We start from the raw sequence: 24845 nt of genomic DNA on the forward strand, positions 1-24845 counted from the left end.
TCTGGTTTTATAACTAAGACCATATGAATAAAAAATACCAGGACTGGCCCCAGTCACAATCCTGTGGCTCGGCTCAGGACATATTTACTTTCATTTTAATTTCAGGCTGTAAATCTGAACTTCAAAAGATGTTGCCAGGTGCATATGGCCAAAAACAACAGTCTCCTTTAATAAATGTATTGCCCACACACTGATAGAAAAACAGAACAGCTTCCCAGGATGCAAAAGAACCAATTTATGTAATGTGTAAAAAGTGACAAAAAATCAGCATTTTGGTCAAAGCATCACTGTCAGCACAATTTCTTGTTGGGGTCTCTTGTATCTTAATTATGATGTGAGCAAATGATCCATCACAGAATAAGCAAGTTTTAATTAATGTTTTATCAGTGAGCAGACCTGCCATGACAAGGGAAATAACTGGATTCATTTGTTGATTTATCAATTATTTAGATTGTGGAAAACTCATTTTTTCTTCTTTTTTTCTGAATGGAGCGTTTGTTTCCTGTGGTTTCACCAGGTATTTGACAAACGGTGTGATCCTGCTTCCTGGAACCTTGTACCCCTCACCCCCAGGTGAGAGAGAGATGTCCGGCACAGCGAGCGGACATCCGCAGACCATCATCCTGTGAGGGGAGCGAGGGCAGTGACCCATGTGTCCTTAAATGGCCAGAGGTCAGCCCAAACAGAGGTGTTGAATTCAGATGCAGCTTCACTGCAGTGTGTTCAGGGCTCAACTGAGCATTGACCTGCAGCTTCCTGAAAGAAAACCATTGTACTGTAAGACGCTGGAAACCCCCAACTGTCTCACTGTTTTCACTTTCATTTAATAATAACTGCAGGAAAAAATGCAAAAAAGCTGCAGGTATCGCTATGACAGGGTCCTTAAATCCTTAACCAGGATTTTTACATTATTGATACATTAGTTTTATTATTAAGTATATGAAAGTTACTGTTTATTTGGAGGTCTGGGTTTTGGGGAGGTTCCGGCATTGAAAGACAGATTCTGCCAGACAAGCTGCGAGCAAACTGTGTGTTAACAGTGATGTTAAAGAGTGCAGATATCATCAACATCTAAACTAATAAAGATGATATTTGCAGTTTTCATGCTGTTTGATGTGCTGCAGTTGAGCAGCTAGTTGGCTGTCTGCCATGCAAACTCACACAGTGCACTTTTTCTACAATGAATGTTTGTCTGATTGAATTGTGCAAATACAAGACACATCCATGTTTGTAAGTAGCAGAAAACAGATGCAATGTAATTTCAGTTGGAATAAGTAAAAGTAGCAGTAGCACAATGTTAAAATCCATTGTAAGTATAGAAATATTTACATCAAAATATATTTAAATTATCAAAAGTACATAATAGTGCATAATATTCCCTTTCCAGAGATGCATATTTTATAAAATAACTTGTTTTGTATGTAAAATCTTAATCTGTAAAGTAGGTATAGTAGTGGAGTAGAAGTAGCCTCTAAATTAAAATGTAAATATTAAAGTAGACAGTTAAATGTGTTTTTTTTTGGGGCGAACCAATCCTTTGAAAAAAAAATCCTCTAAACACCCATCCAGTCACAAACATCTACAGACACTTTCACTGCTCCTCTCTGCTCCTCTCAGCCACGCTGGTCGTATTAACTGCCGTTCGGTCTCGGCTGCGATCTGCTTCACATTGAGAGGATCAAAGCATGGAGGGGGGGAGCTGTAAAGCAGTAATGTGTTTCCACAGGGGAGTCCTCTCCCTGGGAAAGTGCAATAGGTTAGAATATCAATGAGACGTGCCTGAGAGCATAACCGCTCACCTGTTGTCTGACTGCAGCTTTGGCACTGCTTCTCTGCGGTCAGGAGGCTGCTTCAGCTTCCTCTGAACTCTGTCTCTCTCCCGTATTTCCCAGCAAACATTTTGACACTGAATAAATCATGAAGACACCAACATTGACGACTAGTGTAAAGTAAGCAGAGAGGTCAGTTCATTCAGGTATGTCCACGCAGAAAGGTTGTAAGCTTTTCTGCTTCTATGCAGGGTTTTCTTTTGTTCCTAAAGTGAAAATGTGAACAAAATGTGAATGGAAACGCACCTTATGACAATAAATTACTGCTCTGCAATTTCTTCTTGTACATATGCTAGCGCCAGACTATCTGCCATAACCTGAATGCATCAGTTGTGCTCTAATTTACTGTTTCAGTAATGGCCACACTAGACACTACTACATACTGTATAAACAGTCATTAAACCTGTCACTCACTTTTCAAGCAAAATAAGCCCAAAATTAGTTGGATCAGAAAACCCTTCAACATAATTTTCATTCTGAAGACCAGACTCAAGGTAACTTCTCTTATTTATCAATTTAGATTTGCTTCACATTTGACAGTTTGAAGATTTAAGACAGAACTTTAAGTAAATATTCAGAGGATACATCTTCCTTTTTGGAAACTCATAAACCTTAGCATCTGTTGAATAAAGCAATCACAACATGTCAGTGTTAATCATCAGTGGTTTTGTGGTGGACTGAAGTTAAAATGTTACTGATTGCCCCTTTAAGACTCTCGGGCTTGAAACAGACCTGACAAATCTGAGACAGGAAACAGAAAACGGAAACATTCAGTTGATCCAGCTGTTTTGTCCCTTTCTCCCCTTCCTCCTCTATCTGTGTCTGTCTCACTCCCCCCTTTCTCCCTCTCTCCCTCGCTCTCTCTCCCTCCTCCCTCATATCAAGTGTCCGGGGGAGAAGGGGAGAAGAAGAAGGAGGAGGGGGTTTGAACAGGTGTCTGACTGTTCCAGCAGCCTGTTGGTTGGTCTGCTACAGGTTTTACCTCTTGCTCCCAGCTGCTCTCTCATGCGTGCACACACACACACACACACACACACACACACAGAGAGAGAAAGAGAGAGAGAGAGAGAGAAACCACCACCATTTGTCCATCTGTCACAAGAATTAGATCTAATCCATAGGAATTTTCAGATGTCATGGAAGGAGAGGTGCATGTGTATGTATGTGTGTGTGTGTGTGTGTGTGTGTGTGTGTGTGTGTGTGTGTGTGTGTGTGTGTGTGTGTGTGTGTGTGTGTGTGTGTGTGTATGTGCACTTTCACTGGGGTTGTAACCCGACCACTCAGCCACCTGCAGCAGACGGCTGAGAAACCGCGAGAAAAGGACAAACACTCTCTCTCTCCCCCTCGCTGTCTTTCTATAACTCTCACTCTCTTTCTACTTTACTGACACGCCTGCTAAAGCCATGTACATAATGTACAGGGGGAGTAGACAAAATAATGTAAACACCTCATGAGGAGAGACTTTATTGATACACACACTGATATGTGTGTAATGTGTGTCATATAAAGTTAAACAGCAGTTAGCAGTGTCTGTCAGCTATAACACACAGAGAGGAGGCTTTCCAGAGGAGCTTGATGTGAGGTGTGACACGTATCTTATGTCTCTAACTAGATGGAAACACCACCTACAATTGATTAAAATGATTTATTTACAACAATAAAGATAACCGACATAGATAAATAATATATTCACAGCATCATATCTTTTGTACAACAGTTGTCAAAAGGATAAAGTGCTTATTTCCATTGTGGTGCAGGTGTGTGTTTGAGTGGGTATAATTACATTTCTGTTTTGTGATTGGTCAGCTGATAGTTAAACGAGAAGCCAGGCTGTTGTGGAGGCAGCAACATTACTGAATTATAAAAAATATTACTGCATGATTGCAATACTATAGATTCATTAAACTATCCGTGGAAACATCAACGACAGATGACAGATGGTCATGCTTATTCATAAAATGAAAATTTGAGTGTGTGTTTAATCTGAATAATGGATAATAATAATAATAATAATAATACATAATACATACATAATAATACATTCTATGCAACTTTATCTATATTTATCTATATATTTACTCTTCATATTTTCAATGCATGTTCATCTTGAAATATCCGTCATTCATTCATCATTATAAATCCTATAATATCAACCTGAGCCGTAAACATACTGTCCCTGCAGTCTTGTATATATTATAGATTTTATTTAGAGCATTTTCTAGCTTTTTATGGCTCCCTCATTTCTGTTCTTCCAGTAAGTGTACACCATTATCTGATGCTTGACAAACTGTGCATCAAATTTAGATTTAAGAGGCAACTTGACTCCTGTGACTCCGCTCACATAACAGAAAGAAACAGACACATAGAAGAAAGCATCAACACTCACTGACTCAGTGCTCCGCCTATTCATTCATGCAACACACACACCTGCAGCCATCAGGTAACACAGGAGGCTGACCGTTCAGTCAGATTGGTTGGTGTTTCCTACCTGACTTCCTGTTAGGAACAGAGTGGCTTGCTGATTGATGGCTGATAGGAAATGGGCCTGTTGCATGCTGGGGAATGAGCTGATGACAGCTTGATCTGCCCACCTGCTTTGACCGGCTGTTTCATCCCTGTCGTCTCTTCTGTTAGAGCTCCTTAAGGCACCTTTTAGACTGTGAAAGCACAACAATCAAGCATGATTATTGGATGTCACATTATGTTCATCTCATGCAGCCCAAAATTGCACCATGTAGAGGGGCTTTTACACCAACAGTGCAACAGCCATATTGTGCCAATTTATATACCTAATTAATGTCATGATGAAACTTTTTTGGGGGTGGGGGAGGGACAACAGAACAAGCTATTAACACATTCACAGTTCAATAGTAACATTTTAATATTTTCTTAGTTTTAGCAATATTGAGATAAAAAATGTAGTTTTTCCAGATGTTGGTCCTAGAAGAATTCATAAAGGCTCTTTAACCACCAAGTGTCAATGTTCACAAAATATTTTTCCCCAGGTGCAACTCAGCCATCTCTTCCTCCATGTAAGGAGGGGACAAGAGGTGTGTATGCTTGCAAGAGGGGCAGGCAGAGGAAAGTTGTTTTGTTGCCTTGACTTCCAGCTATTAAGATTTCAAGATATCTCCAAAAACTCCGACCAAGGTCCTCTAAAAACCACCACATCATCCATTTCTGTCTCTTTCAATCTCTGTTCTCTTTCCTGATTCTTTTCACATTTCTCTCTCTGTCTTACTTTTTCTGGTCTCTCTTTGTTTTTATAGCCCCCTTCCTCTTTCTGCCACTAATTTGATCAACTTTCATCTTCAATTTTTCTGACATAACATAAAAAAACCACTCAGCAGCTTTTTGACAGACCACGACATAAAACAGAGGCAACAAAAATCAAGCAACACTAACACAAGTTTTGCTTGATTTTGTTGCCTCCATTTCAAATTATCTCATTATGACACAATAAACATTCATATGGAAAAATGGTTGAACTGATAATGGATACTTGGATTACCACAGCAAACATGTTTACTGGAAACATATACACACTCCTCCTCATTTCCCAGCATGCAAACCATTGAGCTCATGCAAAATAATGCAACATGACACCTCAGCCACATCATACAAACATCAGCTCATGGTTTGCTCACAGACACATAAACATGATACAGTGAAAAATAAAAAAAACATTAAGCGCAAGCACAACATGACGCAGCACAGCAGATGAAGTCATGTTTTCTGATCAGATCTAAATTTAGACGCTAGAGGTGAAACATGATGGTGTGGGTTCTGACGTAATTGGATGTTCAAGTTCAGTTAATTAAATTATAATTGAATGATCTCTAGGGGGAAATTAGGTAATGCAATTAAACCAAATGATCTTTGTTTGAGGAAGAAAACAGAACAGCACGGTCTGCATTCCCAAAATACTCCACCACATTGATGCTGGACTGAATGTCTCAATATACATTTCCAAACATTGAGAAATCAAAAAGACCTGTTTCAAATGTCTTCAGTTACATCTGGTTTTTCATGGCTTGCAACTGTCCTTCCTGAGGGTTTTGTTCCCTGTGATTAAATAAAAGCAGAGTGGCCAGTGTGATGTTTTCTTTTAGATTTGAGATGTGAATCAAAAACCTTCTCCTGCAGACAGATGAGGCAAAGATCAGATGCCATAAAACCTTCAACAACTTTGTGGGATTGATTTTTCTTTTGATCCCTTGAACACATGGACTACACAGCACAGGAAATGGAACAAGACACCAGAAGAAAAGCCATGTTCTGTACTGCTTCCTCCTCATGACCCAGCATCATGGTCAGAAAGAAAAAGAAACCCAGCTGGATCATTTAGGAGAAATTATCTGCCTTCAAATGAACATAGCTTAACTTCTTATTATATTGTAGATGCTGTATGCATGTATCACTGAAAGCTGAAACTATGTCTGATAGAAGCAACAACTACAGGTGATGGTGTGGTAATTATTAAACAACAGCTTCTCTGCTTTTCCCCAGATTCTTTTGAGTCAGTAGCTGTTATGACATATGACAATAGACAGCGAGAGTGAAAGAAAAATGATCAAAACTAACTAGTGAGGTTCTTATTATACGCGTTGTTCATTGCAGTATTTTTCAAAACACCAGGGGGCGTACAAACAAAATATTCTATAAAGTATCCTCCTTTGTTTTTCGGGTCTTCATTTATGTTGTGTTGTATTTCACAATGTGGAAATAATTATTTTACTGTTTTGTTGAGAGATCACTACAATAAGTAAAATTGAAAACTTGCTATGAAGACATAAAATTAACTTCAATAGAGAGAAGGGAATTTTCCTACACTTTGTGAAAAAAAGGTCTCATCTTTTGCCAGTGTGGTGGCAATCTCATTGAGCTGTTCATAAGGTCATAGAGATGTCTGCAGAGGTGAACTTGCTCGGCCAGTCTATCTTCCAACAAGTCTTTCTTGAAATGAAAAGTGCATCACATGTTTAGTTACAAAAATTCAGAGGTGCACGACAATTGCATAATTTTGGTGCACTCATGCTCCATGCAAGTATGGAAATGGAAGGCTCTGCCCTGCCAGCCCAAATGCACATCCTCTGTGAACATATTCAAAGCTCTTATGCAGCGGTGGAGGGGATCAGCCTCAGTCCTCATGGCGGCCATATGTCTGCTCATTTAAGCTAACCAGACCGCAATAGTAAACAAACAAGGTGTTTGTGGGGGAATGTACAGCTCACTACAACCCCCCCCCCCCCCCCAAAAAAAACAAAACAAAACAATGTGATGTACAAACTTTAATTCTTGCAATAGCCTTGCCTTGCTGTAGTGCTCAGACTGCTGCTCATGCTTGTGTTGGGTTCAAAATGTTCAGGTGCCACATCTTGCATAATACATCTGTGTTCATATAATTATGTGGTTGTCAGTCTCCATCATGCTGTTTCTTCTTATTATGATTGATACCACCACCACATATCAAACATGTTGTTAACATAATCAATCACATAAAAAGTAACCCAGTTATACAGAAATCTGCCCGATGTGGGAAGGATTTCTGCAGACAGATACAATAAACATACAGACGCTTTTACTAACTGAACCGTTGATCCAGTGCGTCTGTTTTCCTCTAAGGACAATGAAAGCAGAGAAAAACATCTGGATAACGTCTTCTGCATTTATAATGCACATCATTACAGATCACCATAAGTTTAACATTTAGACAATGAGAAAAGATCCATAACAGTTCAAGTGTCTCACAAACACTGGCAACCAAAACGTTTTTCAAGGAAAGTAAGAAAATTTAACTGACAAAAGACAATTTATTCTGGCTCATCCGTTGGTGGATACTGTAAAATCATACAGTTGCTGTATTGGAAAACCCTTTTCACATTGACATGCCTCTTTTAATTGAATTACAATAATGGAGAAGCCCATTCAGCCTGTAGGAGACCGAGACAAATTGTCTTGTCTGGCTGCTCTTACAGACTATCCTGATGTCACCCAGTATATACTATACACTGCACACTCACACTCACACTCACACACACACTCACACACACACACACATACACACACACACACACACACACACACACACACACACACACACACACACACACACACACACACACACACACACACACACACAAAGCGGGAGAAGTTATTTTAGCCATCCAGATTGCAGAATTAAAAAGTGTAAGTGACAGTTTTTGAACACATAACACTCTCTTGGTTGCATCATCAGTACAAAAAACAAACTACTATGTTAGAAATATTTGGATCCTTGATGATGAAAAGTCAAAGGTACAAGCTTATGTACAAAAATCCAAAATCCATGTCTTTGGCTAAACTGATGCAGGCATCTAGAGAGAAAGCACCAATCTGTCCACCTGTCTGTACTTTCAGACATCAGCCTTAATTTACTTTTCTCTTTACTTGTCACTTTCAGCTGTGTTAAGTAACTGTTGATGCAGATGTGGATAATTACTGTTAAATTTCTAGATTGTGAATATTTTATGTTCAGTTTTGAGTCCTGCACACCACTACCAACTAAAGTCCTGATTAGTATTTCCTCTAAATTTGCACTATTCTCTTTTATGACGGCCACATCTTGTTGTCCCTATCTCGTCTCCACTTGTTGGCTTTGTTTCAGGAAGTTAATGGATGGAGAGATGCAACACACCTGAGTAGACTGCTTAGGAATCTATAAATTAGACCTGCAAGATATTCTCAATCTTCTCCTGGCATGGCTCTTTATTTGTGTTTTGTGTTTCACATCCATATACTCTTCACCACTAACACAGACACCCTTTTATCCTTTCTTCTTTAGTTTACTTAAAACATCTTTGCATTATTCTTTGTCCTTTGTCACACCCTTTTCAGCCATATTGTGACTCTTTTCATTTAGTTAAACATTTCTTTACACCTCAGCAGCAAACATTTGTGTGAAAACCTTAAAATGATGGTTGCTCATTTTGTTGATCTACTATTTAAATCCAAACTGAACTGAAATATCTCAACAACTAGTGGGTGGATTACAATTTACAATTTAATTTAGCAGATACTTTTATCCAAAGCAACATACATCTGAGAGTTGATACACAAGCAGGGATCTAATTAGAAGAAAACAACACAACTAAGTCCAATGAAGCTACGTTTGAAACTGATAGGACATAGGTACCGAAAGGATTGCTATGAATTTTGTGCAGACAATCATGATCCCCATCTTTGGTGCCTTCAAAAACATTTCTGGTTTTGAACAGGTCAACAATTATTGGATGGATTATCATGAAATTATGTATTCAAATTCTGGGTGTTTGGTTTTAGTGGTAATTAGCTAATATTAGCAAGCTACAGTAAAATGGTGAATATCATACCTGCCAACCTTGTTAGCATGTTCATGTGAGCATGTTACTGAGCAGCTGGCATGGTTGCAAACTATCACAAATAAATGTGATTAATAAAAACATACATGGAGGAGAGAAAATGTGTGTTCTGTGTCTGAAAACATAGTACTTTCCCCCCCAAATTCCCCACCAGGTTTTTGATCAGCAGCTCTGGTAGCTAGGCAGCTCTTGCTTCACCTCATGAGTGAAAAAATGTGTGTAAGTTGTGATGTTGATGCTTCATGTGCTGTATGAGTAAAGAGTAAACCTACTGAATGGTACTTTTATGCACCCACATAAAAGTCTTTGTTGCACATGCACAGTAACATATTCATTTTAGGAAAGGAACATACCTGTGCTCCCGACCACATGTCTGCATATGACAGCACACACACTGTTATTTAATCCAAACTGGGCTCCACTGTGTCCTCAGCTCTAAAAAGATAAAGAGGGAACAAGCTGTCTTTGTGCCTGACAAATTACTTTCCCTCCTGTCTGCTCAATCTGCATGTTACACACTCCAAATAACGTCTTCATTGTGCATCTGAGAGTGTGTTCAAAACTCACCCCCAAAGCATAAATTATGGGGGTTAACCTGGGAGATTTAATGCTGTCAGGGGGTTGGGGGCATTGAAACCTCCGCCTACATCTACTGACCCGACACTGTGTCTAGTTAAGAACAGTCAGCATGTGTTTTTATATGCATTCATCTTTGTATTAGCTTTGGATAAATACAGCACTCACAACCACAGACTGTAGAGGAAACACTGAACACGGTTTAAAGACCTCAGTGTGATTTAAAAGACAACATGTGAAACCCCCGTCCTCCACCTTTCCAACAGCAGAATAAGAGGTGCTGCCTGTGTGTCGCAATTTTAGTAACTCCTCTCTCAAGCTGGTTTTTATTCATTCTTCACTCACCTACCTCTGTCACTTTACACGTGTACAACTGAGTGCAACATCATGAAAGCCTTCGAGGAGAGACAGTCGGAAAGTGTGCACTGTTATCCCTATTTGAATGATTCATTACCTCAAGACCCTAAAGCCACACTAAAGTTCATGGAGAGAGATCTGGAAAGCAGTGAGATGCAGCCAGGAGGAGGATTTCCACTTTCCAATCATAACAGCTTCTAACAATTTGGACACGTCAAACAAATTACTTTTTATTAAGCATACTGAGTGTAGTAAAGGTTCACTAGTTTCCTTTTATTAATTCCACTTCCTTTTCCTCACTTACTTCACTTCCTTCCCTTTTTCCCCCTTTCCTTCTCATTAATTGGCTGTTCTGTTCACCCTCTGTTACCCCTAATTGTCCTGATTAAGTTCACCTGGTACACTCAAGCCTTATTTAAAGACAGCTCTCCTTCTCACTCATTTTCTTTCACTGTCACACAGGCAGGCCTAGTAAGAGGTTTTATCTTTAATTTATGTCTTATGTACATTTAGTTTAATTGAAAACTTAATTTACCTTTTTAAGACATGAGGATAATTTAATTTGTGTTCATTTAATCTTGTATCTTTTTCTTACAGCTTTTGAGACCCGTGTGTGTTTTCCCCCCTTTCATTCTTTGCTCCACCAAAACAATTCCTGATCATTGAAATACATATCTTGTTAAGAGTGAAGTTTTATGGCCTAAAACACCCACACATGCCACATGAGGAAGGTTGTGTTTAAATATTCAATCTTTAAAAAACCCATAGCTTTGATTGTTGTTTAGTCATGATATTTAATATTGTAGATGAATATTTAAGATTTGAAAGTCATTTTTTTTTTTTTTTTTTTTTTTAAAGGGGCGTTAAGATGTCACCCACAGGTTTTTGAGGAAATGATTAGAAGCTGCCACTCAAGTGAGTTGGGCATCATATTTTTCTTTATTGTCAAACTACATGCAATCTGCGGAGGAAGGAAAGGGGGGAGGAAAGAAGGAAGGGAGGAAAGAGAGAGGAAGGAAAGAAAGGGAAAAGGAAGGAAGGAAGGAGGGAGGGAGGAAAGAAGGAACAGTCAAAAGTGTCCACTAACAGATGTCAATTAAAGTGTGCCTTTATAAAGATAAGCCAAGTACACATCAAAGAAAGCACATTTTCTTAAAGGTTACCATAATCAAAAATATTTTCAAAGATGATATGTTTCTGTCTCTATCTGTAGTTTTATTACATTTGTCTCCAGATGTGAGCAGCTCCTCTGTGTTCTTTGTGTATTGCATTATGGCAGAGTAATCATCAACTGCCATTGATAAAGGCAAATTTGGCCTTGAATATATCTCAACGTAAGCCTTAACATTACACCACAGGTATCTCCAGATACATCAGAAGAGGTGACGGTTCAGCCCAATGGATTGGACACATGCTTGTAGGTTGCTTACTCAGAGGAGGCAACCAGCACTGGCTGACAAAGACAATAGATCTAAAACAAGTGCATCAACAGAAAATCAGAGGCGGAGAGGAGTTTCATCCATGTTGTTTGACAAGTGATAAAAGGAAAGTGCAAAGCAGAAGCCAGTGAGCTGTTGGTATCACTGGTCTGTAGAGATTCAATAATAATGGAAAATTGAAAAACAAAGATGAATTGTGTATGTATAAAGCTAGTTGTTGACAGGTCGTATGAGTAAATTATCACCTGAGCCTGAACTCTGGACAAGCCTTTGTCATGATCTGGGACCTTAAACATTGTGATAACCTGCTAACATAGAGCAAGTGCGCCACCATGTGGACTAAACATTACCAGCCTTCATGAAGCTCATAGAAGTGAGGGTCAGTCTGCTTTCAAACTGAGCTGATTTGTCAAAATTACCTTTTGTACTTAAAGCTCAGCATACATCTTTGACTGTTTCATGCTTTCAATGTGTGATTTAACTTTTGTCCTTGGTTAAGTTATATCAGTTCATTGTATCTCCTCTCTGTGTGTGCAGTATTCTTGAGTTTTTACCTGTTTTCTCTGCAGTGTTATTTTACTATTTGTAATTTCTATCTGTCCATGTACTCTGTTTCTCTGCCTGAGGTTTCTTCCTTTTTTTCATGTTAATTTTGACAAGATCATAAAGCCTTTTGAGGCAAAATTATGATTAATTTTGGATTATACAAATATACTGTATTGGCTTAACTTGATTTCAACTTTTAAGTACCATATTTTAAGACATCCATGTGATGCATATTGTTCCAAACTGTGTGGACATACAATCATTTCATCTGTATTTTATGGTTGAACATGTAAGTAAGCAGCTGCTGCAACAGCTTCCGCTTTTGGCATCTAACTGCAGAGATTTGATCCTATTCACTCAGTCAGGTTTCTATTTAGACACATCTAGCAGGACAGAAATTAGTATTGGATAGTTGTCACAATGTTAGACTGTATCACATTGAAAGCTTTTCTTTCTTTCTTTTTTTTTTACTGGTGAACTCGTCAGAAAATAAGGTACTTTTAGTGCCTTTCTCTATGGCAGACATTTCAGGTGTACAGCCTGACTTTTAGTGATTTCTTTTTTTTCAAGGTTGTTTATAATATATTTGAGAGAAGTAGAAAAAAATACACTACTTTGTTGGCAAATATAATTTCTTTTAAATAAGCACAACATATTACACAACTGTGACCAAGATATGTACTTTGTACATTTTTCACTTGGAACATAATCTTGTCTGTGGATAAAACATGTAATTATACCAAAAAAACTGAAAAAGATGACCAAATCTCTCTTAAAACATTTCTTTACTTTATGCACATCTTTGTGGCATTGTTGTCCCTCAAGTATACACAACTTATATTTAAAGTAAATCTTAAATCACAAAACACCTTACACACCAACACTGAGGGTGAAAACAAAAAGGCAATTTGTCTTTATACACCATGTACTGTACAGTATGCATGAGCCCTCTTTGTACAAATTACATCCAAAAAACACTTTTCTTCAACCAGAAAGTTGAAGACATTCAGTACTAAAATACCCATCCAATCATCTTGTATGAGGACAAATGGACTAAAAAGAAAAAAAATGTTATTGATATTGTAATATTGACATCACTTTCTAATTTGACATCTCTCCAGTAAATATTATACTCTAATAATTACAGAGCTCAGAAAGCATCGATCAGTCTCCTCTAGAGTTTACAAAACCCCATTTTGGATAATTAGGAGGGAAAGTGTTTTTTTTTTAAAAAAACTCTCAAACTTCAATAAAGCAAGAATAGTACAAAAAAAGCTTATTTTCATTGACTCACAGCTGTTAGTGTTACTCTTATTTTGAAAAGAGCACAATATTAATCATAATTACTTTATTTCAAAGTCTATAAGGGGTTCCCATGCTGTTTTGTAATTAAAGGTGCAGTGTATAGAATTTAGTAGCATCTAGCAGAACATACTTGGAATGGAATAAAACATTCGTACATATGTTTTAATTAGTCTGTAATCACCTGAAAGTAAGAATTATTGTATTTTTGTTACATTAGAATGAGCCCTTTAAATTTACACATGAAGCGGGTCCTCTTCCACGGAGGCCGCCATGTTGCTACACTGTATGTTCTCCCACTCGCATGAAAGGGAGAGGTGAGGGCGAGCGGTTGAAATCTGCAACCTCACTGCTAGATGCAAATAAATCCTACACACTGGTCCTTTAAAACTGCCCTAACTCCTGAAAAATGAAAAAAAGAGATAATATTTATAAAAATGACATCAACTTCTACAAAATGCTTATTTTTGACAATCAGTGACCGCATGGGGTTTAAACAAATTCTGGTACTTGATCTAATTTAGTACCTGTGAGGTCACAATAACCCTGTACCTTTCATCGGTTTAACGATGAGCCTCCAATAAAGATCTTCACTGTCACAATTTTGTTTAGTGGCGATAATAAAATAACAACACATGATTGACCAACCAAACAATCAACTAAAAACAGAAAAAGACTTTACGTAAATCCGTCAAGTTTTGCCAAACTTTGGGTCGTCTTTTTACAGTGAAAATGACTGTACTGAAGAAAATAATAAAAACTGAAATAGACTGAATATCATCATCGTCCAGAATATTATAAAAAGAAAAATCTAATAAAATAACCGTCTCATAACAAGCAAATATTTCAATGACAAAAAAGTGTTTCTGGAGATATTCCAGGTTTAAATAAAAAAGGACTGTAAAACCAAATAATTATAAAATAAGTATCAGATTTAACATAAGATGCAGCATCTAGATTCAGACTTGTTTCCATCCGTCTGTACAGCAGTGACATTATTAATCACTGGCTACAAACTCCATAAAATTAACCCCCCGACCCACCACCCGCCCACCCAAAAAAAAAATCACATGTGAAGGGATTGTTAATCAGTCAACCGACTGTAATTAGTGGCTGACTTTGATTTCACTTTCCTATAAATACATCCTCAACACCAGATTTAGAAATAGTCAAACTTGCAGAGAAAGGAGTTGAGCATGTTTCAATAAATACATTCACGGGAGATGCAAACAAAAAATATTTAGGTTTAGCAGAGGAACCAGAAAGCGGTTTTGCTCTGAACTGGTTACATTTGGCTCCTGATGCGAGATGTTAGTATTGGTTAGAAGTTAGTAGGGGTTGAACAAAGAAATACCCTACTATGTCCTGTCACAGTCCAATAATGCCTTCAGTGCTGCCACAACAAGCTTCTGTCATTTTGACCTCTTCATGCTATTATTTTAATTCTAATAATAATAAAGTACATCAAACCTCAATGCTTTTAGTCCTGCGGCACAAGGTATGGAGTACAGAAGGTTAGTATATCATCTCTGAAGAGGTTTGTAGTCTTATTTGTATTATCCGATCAGGTATTTTGCCCATTTTATTAATCTATAAATTATTGATTATTGTATAAATGCAGTTTCAGCAGCAACATCAACAAATTTCACACAGTGCCCGACTTAATTCACATGGATATAGAGAATGTTTTTTAGTCAGCACACATTTGTTACGGAAGGTAATGCCAGCTGAACTCTCAGAGACTTTCTTTATGGTGATTGTGGGCACAGCTGCATCACTGCTGAACCTGTGCTCACATGTTGAAAGGCTCACTGTCATTTTACCTGCTTTTTTCAGAAAGGGGAAAAATATTAACTAGGGCAAGGCCTGGACTCTATACAAAACGCAGGAGGGTTTTTCAATTGAAACAAGGCCTTTTTTTGGCAACAGATACAGGAAGTGGCGGCATTCAGGTGACCAATTGTGTAATTTCATCAGACAATCAGCCACCAACTTTAGCATTTATACAGCTGGCCCTGCAGTTACAAAAACACATTCTTTAATCGTTTGGTTTGGGAACCAAAAGTGATCAAATTCCATATTGGGTCCTCGGATCTGGGGGAAACCTACAGAGAAGAGACTCAGACAGGAGCTGAAGGTCCATGGAGGCTGATGCTTTGTTAATGTGTTAAAGGGGCTGGTTGTTGTGTGTCATTCCAAGTCTCGACTGTAACCTCAGCAGTCCTTCTTCCAGCCCAGTCTCAGGTATACTGGTACTCCTCTGAGTACTCTGTGTCCTCAGGAGCATACTGATTGTTGTCTCCAGCAGCGTACTGTTCATCGCCAGTGCTGAACTGGTTGTCCTCGGTGGTGAACTGGTTGTCCTCGGTGGTAAACTGGTTGTCCTCGGTGGTAAACTGGTTGTCCTCGGTGGTAAACTGGTCGTCTCCGGCGGCAAACTCATTGTCACCACCGAACGACTGTTCTGCTGCACGTTGGTTCTCTGTGGGGTTCAGGCCTGATTTTTTCATTCTAAAAACACAAAACATGTTTTAAGGCAATTAATTTTTTTCTGGGGAATCAGTAAAGGTAATAGGATGCAACAAACATTAATTTTGGAATAGAGCCAGACTGATAACCACCAAATTGTGGTAATATATCGTCCAGGCCGATATATCAGCCAATATTTGCTTGTTGCAAAAATATCTGTGTTGGAGGACGTGTCGGTTGACGAATGACAAGTACAGATATGCCAAAGATACTGTGCTAAAGGTTTAGACACTTTAGAGGTTCAGATTCTTATCCAATATGCATCTGATCGGTGCCAAATGTATTATAAAATTAGAGCTGCCAGGATCACCATGTTAACACAATCAAGTCCCGACCACTGCAAAGTGAAGCTGATCACCGCTTCACTGCTGAGTGAGCAGTTCAAGTGATGGGACTTTAGTTATCCTCTCAGAATGACATTCCTGCCCAATGCTGACCAATATGCCTGCTGCTAAGTAGGCCTCCTAATGACAACGCTGGAATGAAAAGATATTTAGGGACGATTTCCCAGTCAGGGTTTAAATCAAGAGTTATTTCTCAATGGATATTTCCACAGAATCTTATCTTTAGTCTAGGACCAGTCTTAATCTCTGAGAAACTGGACCTTAGACTATAAAGGCTATAAAAATAGACTTCTACAGTTTACCATACTGTCCCAAATATAACTTTTTTTCCCCTCCTGGAAATGCATCTAAATGGTAAATGGTAAATGGACTGTACTTATATAGCGCTTTTCACATTACGTCTTATTCACTCATTCACACACATTCATACACTGATGGCAGGGGCTAACACGCAGGGTGCCAACCTGCTCATCAAAGGGAAACTAATTCATTCATACACATTCATACACTGTTGGCACAGCAACAGGAGCAATTTAGGGTAAAGTGTCTTGCCCAAGGACACATCGACATATGGACTGGAGGAGCCGGGAATCGAACCGCCGATCTTCCAATTGGACGACCGCTCTACCTCCTGAGCCACAGTCGTCCCCATTTTATATTCAGGGTCTAGACAATTACATGTGCAAAAACTCAAATCTTTTTGAATGGATAAAGTACTGATGTAAAACAGACTGTTGCAATATGGGCTGTTTATACCATTAATGTTGGTATGCTAGCGAATGTCTTAAAGCCTATTTATTGTGAATGTGCGTCAGTCAGTCCAGTTTAACCTGCAGAAGTGTTTTTACTAGTTTAGTTTGTTTTACTAAAATCAAAACTGTGTTATCAACTCAAACAAAAGCTTTTATTCTGAATAAGAAATTGTATCAGATGACTTGAGCTGAAACAATTCTTCTTCATCAGCTGATCAATCAGGAGACAAATCAGTTAAATGTTTTAGTTATTTTTCAAGATTCATTATTCAAGCTAAATAGTATGAAATGGCAGCTCAGTCTGACTATCAGTTTTTAACACCAGTATCTAAAGAAAACATGTACTTACTGGTTCTTATGTTTGGCACCACTGATATGAGACTGGTACTGTTCCACAGAGTTTAGCTCAATGTTGCAGATGGTACATGGGTAGCCCTTTAGTGTGGAAGCTGTAGACACATGAACCACAAAGAATCATAGAGAATAGAGTATTACTGAGTGATGATGGCAGTTCAACAAATACAACTTCATGACTTCCTGGTTCTGTAGTCTGACCTGGTGCTGTGGAGGGGCCGTACGTCTCCATCAGTTTGAGCTTCGTCATCTGTTTTCTATGCTTCTTGCCCACATAGTGCTGCTGGGCCATGAGCGGGTTGTTAAAAGACGCCTGGCAGATGGAGCAGAAACGGTCCGGGTTGTTGTCACCTGTTGCTGAAGTGGCGCTCGACTCATCTGCGGGCTTCTTCTTCGGCTGAACTGCCGTTGCTGTTTGGGAGGGTACTGTTGAAGAAGAAATACGATAAAAACTACTGTTATTAAACATTATTTGTATTGTTTGTTTCATTCAGAAATACCTAAAAAGATGTTTATACTTTCACTTAGGAAATAAGACAAATGCATAACATTAGATAAAGATGATAAAAAATGGATGTTAAAATAAAATTATGATTTAAAAAAAATGAACATACCGGGTGCCTGGGGTCCGACAGTTTTCAGTCTCAGGTTTTTGGCGTGAACTTTGCCCTGATAGTGAGACTCGGCCACTACATTAGAGGAGAAGGTCATGTTACATACATGACACACCTTCGACCGGTCTGTGTCTCCGTTGTTACAGTCGACCTGACAAAAGACATACAAACACAATTAATCATTTAAGGCTACGAGCGGCATCATTTATACCATTAACAAAAAGGATTAACTGTATGTTCTCACTCCAAACATCTGCTCCCTGTGTCTCTAAACTCAGTTTGAGCTGGCCTTTCGCTGACATTTGAGATGTTTAAGGAGTATTCACCAGCTGCTCGGAGTTGGCTCCAAAGACTAATCCTTTCTCAATACAGACAAAGCAAAGTTCAAACTTTCATCCTTGAGAGTATGAACATTTTTTTCAAGTCAAGAGGTCTGTTCTGAGAAAGAAAAAATTAATTATATATATAAATATTTAAAAAAAAAGCTTTTTCTGAGCTGTGAAGCATTGGCTTTGTAAGGCAGCTGAGGAGCCAAAATTAAACATAGGCAACGCAAATGTACAAATGTACAATATAACTGCCTAATAAAAAGTAGAAACCTTTACTTTACCTTCAGATAAATGTATTTATTATTTTGGCAGAAAAAAAACAAACTATTTTGACTCTGAGACCCGAGTTTATCTTGGACAGAGGAGTTTCACAAGTTGAAATTTGTACAGTATAATACTTGGTTGTTACTTGCTTGTGGTAATTTACAGTGCAGTTATATAAAAAGCGAAAAATAAATCCCCAAAACTGGACTCACAATTTTGTGTACCAGAGTTCAATCTGATGGAACACGAGGTATCTAATACAGCTCAGGTACTTCAGTATTTTAGGACAAACTAACACAGTCTGCATGAACAAATTACACATTAAGTCTAATTTGTTCAAGCCTGATTTTTTTGGGAAACCTGACAGCCTTAACTGGCTCAGACTCCACTGCAGGCTGGTGAGTGGGATAGGTATAAATGTAGCACCGTAGCAGCCAGCTGTGGCAGAAGATGCTGTGGCTGAAAAAAGCATCAGGTTTTAAAATACATAAACCTCCAGCAAAAATGTTGAAGAGAGAGATCAAACTGCTCTGTATGTTCAGGATCAAAAATATCTGACAGATGGCCAATAAAGAACAACCCAGAGGAATAGATCTGTTTGGCGTTAAATTACTTGACATGAATTGTGTGGTTTTTACTCACACTGTCAGATGACTGTGACTTGAACTTTTTCAATGCGGGCTCCTTCTCATTTTGTATGGAAATATAACGGCGTACTTTGTTGGCATGTTTCTTGCTCTGAAAGGATAAACACAAATGTTCATTGTGGACAACGTACATCAACACCTGAATTTACCACATGAAACATATTCTCATAGGTACAGAAGAAACGTTCCCTGTATGATGCCTGGTCATACAGAAAAAAAAAACATCATTAAGGCTGCACAGTTTCATGTGTATAATTACTTACTGGCTAAAAGGGTTAATCTATGAAACAACATACATTTAACATGACAAAGTATTCTAATAGTAATAGCCCTCTGTCTCCTTCTAATATACTATATCTTCTACAAATACAAATGTCAAATATGCTGTGATTACAACTTCTGAAAAACAAAGACTTGTTCAGGAAAAATAAACAATTTGAAGCATCACTATGGGCTCTTCTAATTTGTTATGTCACATTTTGTACACTGAAAAGACAAGTTATCAAAAAAAAGAAAAAAAAGATCTCCATCCACAAAAAAACATCTGAACAACAGAAAGACGGCTCAATCTTTTCTTCATCATCCTCTTTTCAGTGAGCAAAGTACAGACACTTGCATCACAGCCAACGTCTGGTAAGCAGTGGGGCAGAAAGTTTTCTTACTCTGCTCAGTCTCAGCTGGTTCTGGTCCTCCTTTGCTCTCTGTGATCAACCTTACTGCGATTTAGAACAGCTGAATTGACAATGTGAAACTTCAGCTTGTTGTCTGGCTGGTAGTGATGTCTGTGTGGTGACTATTACTCACACAAACCCTCCTGACTGTGGCCAACTGCCTCTTCTCTGCAAAACTTCTAACAACTCAGAATAATGTGTTTTTGCAACATTGAGACTCTGATCGATTAGTGCAATGCAAACCTGCCATGTGATGCTCGATCAGTCACTGTCACCTGAGCTGAAGCAGATTAAATGTTGCATCTCTGCTCTTTCCAAACTACTTTTATGACACCAACTCCTCCACAGTGATCATTACATTTGCTTTGAGCCATGTGCACTTCAGCTACATTTATTCATAACATGAATATATCAAGTATTGTGATTTGACATTTTTATCACATTGCAGTATTTAACAGTGTTATCATGATTAGTACACAATGTGATATGACACAACAATACCACCCAGCCAGCCTAATGTGGACTTAACTGTTATAGTAATAACAAATTGCATTCGATAAAAAATACTTTTTATTTCATATTTATGCAGCTTTCACCCACACCCCTGAGTGTAGTAGCACTGTCGAATAAGTTGAGTCCCATGACATGGAAACAGCAGCAGCAGACTGTGAGCTCACTGACCTGATAATGAGTCAACTTCTGAGACTCTGAAATTAGGACAGCACTGCAGACTTTACACTGGGAGTCAGAAAACAGGTCACCGTGCTCCTTTATCATCTTATTTACTGCAGGGGGGAGAAGAGAGAGAAACAGGAGATTTCTAATCAGGTTAGATCTTCTGGGAAAATATCATTAAAACAGAACATTGAGAAATATCTGAGGCAACCGTTCAAATGATTCTGTTCAACAACTCTTTCACTTATCAAGGGCATGAGGGTCTTTGAGTACAAACAGCTCTCTTTTTCATTGCCTGTGATTAAAAGCAAGACTGCTCTGTTATGTACATGTTAACATTATATCAACATATGTGAACCACATACTCTCAGACACAGAAGCACCTAAATTACTGGCTGAAAACAAATCTGGAAAATGAATTTACCTTGATGTGTCAGCCCAAAAATATGCAACAAAAATAACTGGTGATATATTGATTGAGCCAAGTATTTCATAAGGGGATTACATTTCATTGGATAGGACACTGTAAGAACATTACATATAATTACATTACATTTCTGTCTTAATCAATCTGTTACAGTAAAAGCTTTTCGTCAGACATTGCTGTCCATTACAGAGTTAACATGTTGTGATGTTAAAGAAGAAATGTGTTCTCTGCTTTCTCATAGGCTGCATCAGTGATGCATTTCTCCCAATTAGATTTCTTTGTTCTCGTCATTGCGATGAGCAACTCTGATTAGTTACTGCATAGAAAGCTAACAATGTGATGAATCACCTGCTGAGCAGAATCAGACTCAGATCTTGTAATCCAATGTAATTACTGGATGATGGTTTAAACAAACAGCCTCATCCACTGAATGAGTGTGATTGATTTAACACCATTACCCCATTTCCCTGAAGTCAAAATCCAAAGGTGAGAGAGTTTTTTTCCATTGTCGCTCCAAAATCTCCTCCAACTACAAGTTCTAGCCAAAACACCACCTTTTTACAACTGTTTTGAGTCCACTTTTGTCATAATAAAAATAATTTAAAATGTCTCTGTAATTCACTTTGGTCAATAAATGAGCTTCTTAAACGTGCTACATAAATAAACTGGCTTTATATGACATTACATGGAAATATAATAACTTCCTCAGATGGTAGTAAAGCTGCAAATTAAAAAAGAGGGAAAATAAAGGTAATAAAAAAAAAAGATAAATCATTAAATTCTGTATGGACACATACTTTCCACACACTAAACAGCTCTGTTGATAGACCTGTTTACAACTTCTATTATAACATAGTGTTCCCATTTGCACCACATTGTGACATTGTTGACATATATCCTTGTATCAATAATATCACAATCATTTGTTCAAAACCCTTAAATCATAGTCACTCTAAAAAACTCCTGGTAATTTGTAGATAATAACGAGGGCCCGACCGATACCACATTTTAGGAGCCAATGCAGATATCGATATTAGAAAAAAAAATCCTGATATCCATAGATTGATAGTGTTGTATGCACAAAACATACACGGAAACACACATTTTTTAGCAATGACCCCTCAAAAATGGTTCAAACAGTTGTGACAAAGGTAATGGAGGCTGTGAATACATTTAGTTGTGTAAAATGACATCAATGAAATTGATGATATAATTACCTCATTCATTAAAAAACTCACGTTAAACTTGAATCAAGTAAAATGATAAAGTACACATAACATGCTGCTTGTATAACTTAAATAATGTTTAAAAATATTGGCACAAATCAGACACTGGTGTATCTGTGGTAAGTCAATGTCTGTTAGGCATTATTTAACCAAACAAATAGAGTAATTCACTCCTCACTAGACTAACAACAGCTTGATAAACTCTGTCACTGGATTTTAGCCTTTAGATCAGGGAAGAAAATCTTGTGAGAGTATTGAGATAAATCAGACTTGGCTACTAATAATATCTACTACATATTTCAAACCACTGAGGGTTCACTGCTGCTGTGACTGTGTTTCTTGCATAGTTACCACCATAACATCAGCAGTGGAGTATTAAAGTTACATAAATGGGTTGAAAAAACCCCCCAAAATATTCAGGCAAAAAGGATGTACACCAAAACAAAGCTGACAACATCACTGACAGGTGAAACCAATTGCCACACCACTCAGATAGGTATTAGACACATTTTCTCACTGAGATTAATCTGAGGCAACTCTTTGAGACAATGCTGTCCATTCAAAAGTTCAAAAGTGTCTTGCTCCTATATCTGAAGCTAAGTGCAACCCGCATGTGTCCTAAAACATGCGTGGCTGCTGCTGCAGATCTAAAAACATCTCCCTCGGTCTCCGCAGCTCCACGAACAAATGCATTGATTCACGATCATACTGTGTCAACATCTGATGCACACATGCACCTCATCGACCTTGGAGCACAGACGGCTACGGCTAGCTTAGCTCTGTTTAGCACAGTATAGCAGCTCTGCTCTGCTCTGCTCATCCCGCACCGCCGGCTAATGTTAGTGTACGAGGAGCTAACCACAACACCGCTGTTTTTCTTCAGCATGCGTTCCGGACAGTGGCTTAGTGCATTGACGCATTGCTCCATTGAACAGACACATTTAATTAGTTCAAACACAGGCCATACCCTCCGCCGGCCCCGAAGGCAAGTAAGGAAAATCCTCCGTCTGCATCGCTACGGCCATAGTTTCTCACAACCAGCGGCTCCCGACGGCGCATGCGCAGTAGCAGCAGCCGCCACAGCAGCTACTTCTTCTTCTCCTTCTTCTTTCTCTTCTCTGTCTTCTTCTTCTTCTTCTTCTTCTTCGTCAGTGTTAATGTGACCAACTCAAGATTATGCAGGGAATAGGCTACCAAAAAACACATTTCTAGATTAGGAAAATGTCAAACACATGACTCACCAAGGGGTCCAATCCAGCCCACTGGATACATTTGCAAAGAATGAAAAGTACAGAAAGAGGTTTGTGGCCCTTGAAGTAAGATGAGTTTGATACCCCTGATCTAGATTATGTTAGCTACACCATGACCAGAAACTATTGTACATTTATTTTGGCATTGCCCATTTGTGAATGTATTCTGGCTAAACCTTTGTGATTTTATTGCTGAGAATATTGATGAAAGTTTTGTTTTACTTTGGAAGAATGTATTGTTTGTAGGCCTACATGATCTAATTTGTATGATACATCTTATTATTATAATGGCCAAATTTCATAACTATAAATGTAAATGTATAGGTAAGAAGCAATGAGAAATAACAATAAATTCATTCAATTCAATACTCCCTAAGACCAAAAGCAGTTGAAACTGTAACACTTTGTGCTATGTTAAAAATCTTGATGTAAATCCCCATCCTGCTAGCATTAATTTGTAGTTTTAATATGTACATTTTTTTACACATATATTTACTTTTCTTTGTATTTGTTTTATGTACCCAGAATGTATATGGTTTTGTACGTTGTGTGCATATAAACTGTTTTGTTGTTGTTGTTTCCATTTGGATACAGGTATTATCAAAATCTAATAATATAATTGTTTTAAAACCCATCCCTCTCCAATTTGGAAACTCCACACATGCTTTTTTAAGCTGCCTTGGTTAGTCTATAATCATGCTGATCTTTGGTGATATTGAATCATGTGTAGGCTATCGGCCAACACACTTGACCTTTCAACACGTTTGGTGTCAAAAATGTGCCTGGGTATTGTGGAATTGGTTAGTCTTATAAAAGCCTGCATTCACTGTGACTCATGCTGTCAGACTGCTGCCATACTTGCTTCAACTGAAGAGCCAGCAGGGCCAGAGAGGGAACAAATGCAGGAGATGCCAGCCAAAGTGCTGTGTCTCCTCTTGGCTCGGCTCACTGCAGAGCTGGTGTTGCAGTTTTGGAGGCTGCTGTGCTGCAATCCAGCACCTCCCTGTATGCTGATGCCACAACAAATGACAGTGAACAAAAACACCTTGAAGAGGTGCAGAGGACAGATATGGGGACTTTCTTAGCCGAATATCCATTAACAATTAGTTTGTTTACAGTAGCAAAATAGCAGTAGTGGTGCACTTTGAGGAACAATTTGAGAACTTGATCACCCAAAAATTGGCAACTTTGGATTTGGAGACAAGCTTCTTTGCTTAGTCCTGCAGAAGCTACTTGCACTATAGGCTTCATTACGTGAAGACTGTTTTACCGCCACATTCTGCCACAGCATTATAAAGTGCCACTACTATAAATACCATGTGCCTGTTGTTAGGC

General features: G+C 38.4%; 1 protein-coding gene across 1 annotated transcript; it reads right to left on the minus strand.

Annotated features, from left to right (window-relative positions):
* Nucleotides 1-15444: 15444 nt before the first annotated feature.
* Nucleotides 15445-23285, minus strand: znf346 (zinc finger protein 346). The gene is made up of 7 exons (XM_053331401.1): nucleotides 23228-23285; nucleotides 20614-20717; nucleotides 19257-19352; nucleotides 18022-18172; nucleotides 17609-17833; nucleotides 17403-17502; nucleotides 15445-15939 (listed from the first exon to the last, which is right to left on the minus strand). The coding sequence occupies exons 1-7, from the start codon at nucleotides 23283-23285 to the stop codon at nucleotides 15669-15671; spliced, it is 1005 nt and encodes a 334-aa protein (XP_053187376.1). The 3' UTR covers nucleotides 15445-15668.
* Between the last annotated feature and the right edge of the window lie 1560 nt (nucleotides 23286-24845).

Source organism: Scomber japonicus, chromosome 13, assembly GCF_027409825.1.
Source record: "Scomber japonicus isolate fScoJap1 chromosome 13, fScoJap1.pri, whole genome shotgun sequence".
Classification (NCBI taxonomy): domain Eukaryota; kingdom Metazoa; phylum Chordata; class Actinopteri; order Scombriformes; family Scombridae; genus Scomber; species Scomber japonicus.

Bases quoted from the DNA above. Each gene is read 5' to 3' on its own strand.
- znf346 (XM_053331401.1), bottom strand. From the start codon at position 23,285: ATGGCCGTAGCGATGCAGACGGAGGATTTTCCTTACTTGCCTTCGGGG. The intron at 19,353-20,613 runs GTCAGTGAGCTC...TTATCCTTTCAG, and splicing joins AGAAGTTGACTCATTATCAG to AGCAAGAAACATGCCAACAA. The intron at 17,834-18,021 runs GTATGTTCATTT...CTTCTTCAACAG, and splicing joins TGTCGGACCCCAGGCACCCG to TACCCTCCCAAACAGCAACG.